Source organism: Oryx dammah, unplaced genomic scaffold, assembly GCF_014754425.2.
Source record: "Oryx dammah isolate SB20612 unplaced genomic scaffold, SCBI_Odam_1.1 HiC_scaffold_23, whole genome shotgun sequence".
NCBI lineage: Eukaryota > Metazoa > Chordata > Mammalia > Artiodactyla > Bovidae > Oryx > Oryx dammah.
In genome coordinates this window covers 86,076,212-86,083,320 of record NW_024070207.1, presented here as the reverse complement: position 1 = coordinate 86,083,320, position 7,109 = coordinate 86,076,212, and the positions used below count along the sequence as shown (strand labels likewise).

The 7,109-nt window shown below is 48.0% G+C and overlaps 1 protein-coding gene across 1 annotated transcript in view; it reads left to right on the top strand.

Annotated features, from left to right (window-relative positions):
- Positions 1–2,114: 2,114 nt before the first annotated feature.
- MSN (moesin) overlaps positions 2,115–7,109 on the top strand; it is a 78,245-nt gene continuing 73,250 nt past the window's right edge. The window contains exon 1 of the mRNA XM_040266090.1: positions 2,115–2,373. Coding sequence (XP_040122024.1) covers positions 2,362–2,373 — 12 coding nt within the window. The 5' untranslated portion in view covers positions 2,115–2,361. The remainder of the gene's footprint in view (positions 2,374–7,109) is intronic.

Sequence of the window (7,109 nt, the reverse complement as noted above, 5' to 3'; positions counted from 1 at the left end):
ACCAAGCTTCTGTCTGATAAAGTAGGGGTGGCACTACTCTTCTGGTTCTAGTCTTCAAAAATTCTTGCTTGTATTATGGAAACAGCTTAACTGAGTTCTTCGTCTTCTCTATTACTTCTGAATCCATTCTCCACACTGGTTGCCGGATCTTGAGTAAGTTCTTTCCTCTTTTGGATACTCAGTTCTCGTGACCTGAACGAGGTCTAGACTAAACACTCACTGATAGGCTATGTTTTCCTCCCATTCCCCACCCTTCTCCTCCCCAGGGGGCCAACCACCTCCTCCTCTCTCAGCCTCTCTTTCCATCAATCTCCTTAACGTCTGAACCCTTTGACTTCCTTCCCCTCACTTGAACTCCCGAGTCTCTTTTCCCTTTTAATACTGTGTTCAGATGCTTGACATTCCCTAACCAAGTCTGTGTGTGTGTGTGTGTGTGTGTGTGTGTGTGTTTGGGGCATGGCATGTGGGGAATGATACACAGGGACTTTCCACTTTCCAGGATGGATAATGAAAGTTGGAGTTTCCAATCAACTTCCCCTCCCCTTTTAAGCACTTAGCCTAGTTCTAGGCCCCTGTAGGCTCTAAAATATGAATGAAGGAATCAGTGAGTTCCTTGAACTCCTGGAGGAAAAGGGCCACTGCAATGTCAAGGAATGTGATTGATGTTGTTGCTACCCATGCTGCTGAGGCTTTCTGGGGTGTGCTGTTCTTCCTTGGGTCAACTGCTCAGCTCCAGAAAATCGTTTGGGCAGGGAACTTTGCTTACCCTAACACTCATCAATGAATCTTGACAGCAGTGGGAGAAGCTGAGGCACATTGACACATGGACCCCATTGAGCTGGGAAAGCAGAGGAGTACAGAATAGGACTGCTGACTCCTGAGAGAAAATGCAAAGCCAGTCCTTATGCAACACTGCTAGACTCATCCATTGTCCTAGGAAGTTTACTTCCTTTCTTATCCTTTTATAACGTCAGACTGGGAAAGGACCTTGGAAGCCCAAGAGTTCAGCCCTTTCTTGTTACAGAAGGGGAACCTCAAGCCCAGAGGGGACAGGGCTTATCCAAGGCTACATAGTGGTCAGAGAGGGAGTTAATGGCAAAGCTATGACTCAAATCCAGGTGTCGTGACCATCCCTCCCAAATATCTTTTTCACTGCCCCAAACTGGCTCATCATCCCTGAGGTATACATTGCCCTACCTCACAAAAAATACTCAGACCATGCCTCCACACAGTTACCAGTGGATACGAGAAAGGATAGCTATGGCCCATCACTTTCAAACTAAAGCTCAGACTTAACTAGATGACTGTTACAGTTTAGAACACCTCTTATGCTGGGATTCTGTGAACTTGACAAGAAGCAGGAAGGATTCTGGCAGATGTATCTTAAAGGAATGGACTAGGGTGTATCTAACCTGGTGGAATTACCAGAAAGTGAATCACGTATCAGTAAATATGTTGCAGTGGGGCTACAGGATCAGGATTTCAAAAAGTTGGAGACTGGTATTTGAAGGAAGGAAAATGAATAGAGGACAGATATAGGAAAAAGGAGTCCATTTTTGATAAAAAAAATGAGGATTGAGCAAGGATGGGGACAAACTATGATGGGAAAAGTCATATAGAATTCTGCAGAAGAGAACTGATGAAGCGTTGGAGAACCTGAGGCAGGTTAGCCAAGAGAAGAGAAGTTTCAGGCAGACATGGTATCTTCAGATCTCTGAGTTGTTTGGCAGAGTAGTAGATTTGTTTGGCCTCAGTTGAGATCCATAGGTGGAACCACAGAAGAGTTCAGATACACGCAGGAAGAACTTTCAGAGAGTCAGAGCCCTTTTGACAGGTAGTGAACTCCCATTAGAGTAAAGTTGTAGTCAGGGCTGTAAGCCTCTTTCCAGGGTGCGGCCTAGGGCCCAGCCCTACTTGGGAGGTGGGGCCGGATGGCCCGGATGCGAAGGGCCAAGGTCTGTGAAGGGAGTGAGAGAGGAGGCAGGCAGGCCCGGGTGAGGGCTGGGATCGCCCACTGAGGCGCCCAGGCCCAGCCAGGCCCCCAAGTAGCTGGTGTGGCCCGGCAGGGCTGGTCTGGGCGGGGCGAGGCTCGCGGCCGGCTAGAAGGCGGGCGCGAGGGCGGGGAGCGGCGCGGAAGCCCGGCCACATAAAGGAGCGGGCGGTACGACAGGGGCGGCTCTTTCCTGGGTGGGGTTTGTGAAGTCGTGGCCCGTTAGCAGGAAGCCGAGCAGTCGTCCCGACGCTAGAGAGAGACCCAATCCGAGCCCCCAGTCCCCGGAGTCAGCCGTGTGTACTGCGTGCTCAGCGCCGTCCGACAGCTCCCGGCCAAACTTCGCCAACTCTGCTCCCTTTGTCGCCACCATGCCCAAGACGGTGAGTGTCTGGGGTGGGCGCTGCCGGCCCTGGGGGCTCTTGCTGACCCTCGTAGCGCTTCGCCGATGGCCGGGGTCTTGGCCAGCCACGCGTCGGGTCGCGCTGCCGCGCCCTCGGCCGAGGCCTGGAGCAGGGAGGGCTAGGGGCGGAGTCCGGTTCTGGCGCGTCCTGGAGTGTAGAGGGGTCCCGGGGTAGAAGTGTGGGCCGGGCGGGGCCGGCCTCTTTCTCAGATTCTAGTTCCTTGTGTCTGGAATGCCATAGTAAGGAAGGTTTCCTTAAGGGCCCAAGGTCTCTTTTTACCCCCGAAGGGCCCTGGGTGCAGGGTAGAGAATTCTCATCCGGAGGAAAACAGTTACCTCAGTCCAGGAATTGGCGCTTTTATGGGGCCAGGCTGCCTCAGACCAGGATGGGCCATGGGAACCGAGAAGCAAGTAGGAGGGTGGGAGCTGCTCAGGGCGGATCCCGCACCCCCACTCACCTTTCCCACAGCCTCCCCAGGAAGCTTCAGCTGTTTCCCACTAGAAGAGGAGAGTTGTGGACAGACTCATCGAGGCTGCTTACTCTTGCCCAGGAGCGCTAACACTTCACTAGACACTAGTCTGAAAGGAGGGAAGAAGACTTTGAGAAGAAGACTGGTTTTTTCCTTCTCTTCACTCGCCAAATCCCTGCCTTTCTCATTACTCACTGGCTGTTTCCTCCTGTCTACTCCAGACTGTTCTGTGAGGTGTGGACTCTTCTGTGGGGCCACACCTTTCTAGAGTGGTGGTAGCTTCTAGGATCTGGTCTCCACCCCACTGTTTTGAGAAGAGAAGAAGCCTCCTGGGAGTGGGGCCTAGGGGGGCCGGATGCCCAGGAGGGAGGGGGGAGGGATGTGCCTGAATAATGAGCCCTGCTTGCTTTTGTGCAAGTCATGCCAAATGGCTGCCGAGGCCCTTCCCTTGCTCTGAAAGGCTGGGTGACCACCCTGGCTTAAATCTCTTAGGCCAAGCAGCTTGTTGCACTGGCTTAGGCTATGCAGTTCTGCCAGACCCTTCTTCTGAGGACAGCCTGAGCCTTGTAGAACTGAGATAGTGACTAGCAGTGGTGGGGAGGACTGAGGGTCCCTGAAAGAAATGGGTGGGGGACAGTATTTTGGGTGTGTGCTGAGCTTTGGTTGCCACGTTGCTGTGTTCCAGTCTCACTGCCAAGTGATTCTTTCCTTTCCAGAACCCTGTCCTTCAGAAACAGCAAGTTTTCAACAAGTGTATAGTCCCACCATCTTCATCTTTTCATTGCTCATGGTTTTATGACATGGGGCTTTTCCACACGCTCCCCACTCGCATCCCACATACACACAAAGTGAGAGAGAATGGTTTTGAAAAAAGAGGGAGTGGGGGAACAGTCTCTGCCTTACAGAGGATTATAAAAATCCTTCCAGGACCCTCTCTTTGGTTTTATCTCTGTGGTTGACTCCCTGGTTCTTCAGGTGTGTCTTTGCCTAAATGGTGTGTGGATCTCTGGGAATTGACTGTGCCCTGCAACACATGTGGTATCTCTCATCCTCAGTTCTGAAATATCTATTATTTAAATGCAACTTTAATGGGCCTGGAAATGGTTTCAAAGTTTTCTAAACCACCATGTCTCAGTGAAAAGTGGCAAAGAAGACAGCATGGTGATCTTCTTCCTGTTGTGGAGAGAGATTGGAGTATGAGCTGTTGGAGGTCAGGCCTAGGGTAGTGAAAGTATTTTTATGCAGACTGACTGAATCATGCTGGAAGGAGAGGGCTAAATTTTGATAGACTGGAAGCTTTGGAGAATTTCCCATGCTTTTCGCTTCAAAGAAAGTTTAACTTAGGAGAGACAACTGTATTATGCCTGTTAAGGCTATGGAATCTTAACCTGAAAGGGACTTCACACACTATCTAGTAGATCTCTCTCTCTCAACTAATGAAGATATTTAGGCCTAACAGGAAAGGACCTACCACCTAAGGGCACATGATGACAGAATCAAGACTGGGGTCCATGCTTCTTGATGCTCATCCCATTGACCCTCTATTCTCACTCACTGACGTATTATTGAAGTTGAGCCCCTTCTCTTGCTCAAAGCAAATTGACCTTTATTTTCAGGACTCTCTGGTCCTTAGATAAAAGGAAGTGGATGATTTGGGCAGAGTAACTAATGTTGGTATTTGTGTGGTCTCCTGGTGAGAGTTCCAGGTGTCATAAGGTGCCTCCTGTTACTTTTCTCATTCCTTATCCCACTGTTGAGGTATCCAGGGGCACACTTCTAGTTCACTGCATACCAGCTAGTAACTTTAATAAAGGGAGAAAATTCCTTGTTTTCCATTCCTTCTTCACTAGTGTGTGTGTGTGCATACTCGGTCACTAAGTCATGTCCGACTCTTTGTACCCCCTGGACTGTAGCCTGCCAGACTCCTCTGTCCATGGAATTTTTCAGGCAAGAATACTGGAGTAGGTTGCCATTTCCTCCTCTAGGGGATACTCCCAACCCAGAGATCAAACCCACATCTCCTCCGTCTCCCTCATTGGCAGGAAGATTCTTTTACCACTGAGCAATCTGGGAAGCCTACTTCACTAGTGTGTTTTAGGTTACTTCTGGAGCATGACAGATAAGGAAGATAGTGGAAAAATCAATTCATTCATTCATATGAACCAATGTCTACAGTCTGTCCAGGCTTGGTTTCACTTTTACAGCCCATTTTCTCCCTTAATCACCTCAGTTCAGTTCAGTTCAGTTGCTCAGTCATGTCCGATTCTTTGCGACCCCATGAATCACAGCACGCCAGGCCTCCCTGTCCATCACCAGCTCCCGGAGTTCACTCAGATTCACATCCATCGAGTCAGTGATGCCATCCAGCCATCTCATCCTCTGTCATCCCCTTCTCCTCCTGCCCCCAATCCCTCCCAGCATCAGAGTCTTTTCCAATGAATCAACTCTTCGCATGAGGTGGCCAAAGTACTGGAGTTTCAGATTTAGCATCATTCCTTCCAAAGAAATCCCAGGGCTGATCTCCTTCAGAATGGACTGGTTGGATCTTAGTCACCTAGCTCCCTTTAAATCTGTTAAAACATGCCTTTCTGCATCCCTGCCCCCAACCAACTCTTGTATTCTGTGCCTTTACTTGCCAGTTTCCTGAGTCCACTTTAGCTAACGAGAATACAGGAGCTTATTAACTGCCATCTATACTTTGATGATGATAAGACAGTTGTTAAAAAAAAAAAAGTTTTCTCTCCTCTCTACCCTCTTTAAATTTTTCTTAGATCACAGTGTCTTTGGGACTCTGTATTCCTTAAAAAGTGATTGTTTTTGAATTTTCAAGGTGTTCCTGAGTTTTTGGTTTATTGTTCTCATGGCAGAAGTGAGACCCACAAATAGGACGGGCTGATCTAGAATGATGCAGTAAGTTCGTAGAGAGGTTAAGATTTAAATCTGTGACTTAGTTACAGGATCATTCTTGGTAAAACCTCTTCAGTTTGTTGAGCTTTTAGCTCTAGCTGAGCAGGTCAAGGGAAAGGTGATCAAATGGTCATTGATGGGACCATCCATGTGAGCAGATGTAAAGAACCCAGCTCCTTAAAGTATTTGAGAGCTTCAGGGTCTGCATTCAGCTAAACTTTAACAGGGGCATGTGGACTGTTTATTCTCCTCCCATTCCTGGCATTGCTTGAGCCACTCAAGTGGCACTAAAGTGGTACTTGGGGAATAGAAGGCAGAATATCAGTCTTTTAACCCTTGAATCAGCCCTGCCTGTAGACTTCAAGGGTGGACAAGGGATCAGGAATGGAAGTTGTGTGTGAGAGACTGCTCTTTGGATCCTGCATCTATCTGTCCACTTCTTTGGTTCTCCAGTTCACTTAGCCCTCTGTGAAAGTTTAGATGGTAGAGCAGAAACCATCTTGGAGGTTTCCTTTAGGCTTTTTCTTGAATAGCTCTCTGGGTGGAGATGGGCTAGTGGGGCAGGAGAGCCTTTGTGCGACCCTCAAAGGTACCAGCTAATCTGTATTCTATCATCTTAGGCTTGGGGAAGGGAAGGCTGCTCTGTGAGTAGGTGACAGAGATGGTATGGATCACAGGTCTACTAACTCTTCATTATTATCTAGCTGCCTGTAACAGTAGCTTGTTTTAAGGGTGTTCTCACTTTTCTCTTTCTTTCTCCTCTCAGGAGATTGCTGTACTGAATGATAGAGCTGAAAGGGATATTTAGAGGTCATTTGTTCTATTTCTCTGACTCTAATTCCAATTCTTTCTGGATAAGATCAGTTGACAACTAGATTTACTCTGAAATTATTCTAACAGTGTTACCTGGCAACAGTATATCTAGGTCTCTTTGTGTCTTCTGGGAGTCCCCCTCAGTGGAATTTCAAAACTTAAGGTCCTTAGAAGGGAGAATATCTGGCTACCCACACTACTCGGATTGGGTCTTTCCTGTTTAAGCTGGTGACAATTGGCATCATTACAGATTGGGAGCAGTCTGTTTCTGATATTTCAAAGATAGAACTGAGTTTATCATGTGTATCTTTCCCAACTCAGGATATTTTCTCCCTGCTACCTGACTCTATTCTTCTGCCCCCAAAGAAAAAACGGTATAAAGGTAGTTTCTTTTGGTGTAGTCTGTTGGTCAAATGAAAGAGGTAGTCTTATTATAATTGACTGGTTTTGCTGTTCATCCTTCCTCCTATTTCATACTTGATAGAGCTGAAGAAGTTTTCAGTTCCAGGTTCTGATGTGTGTTATA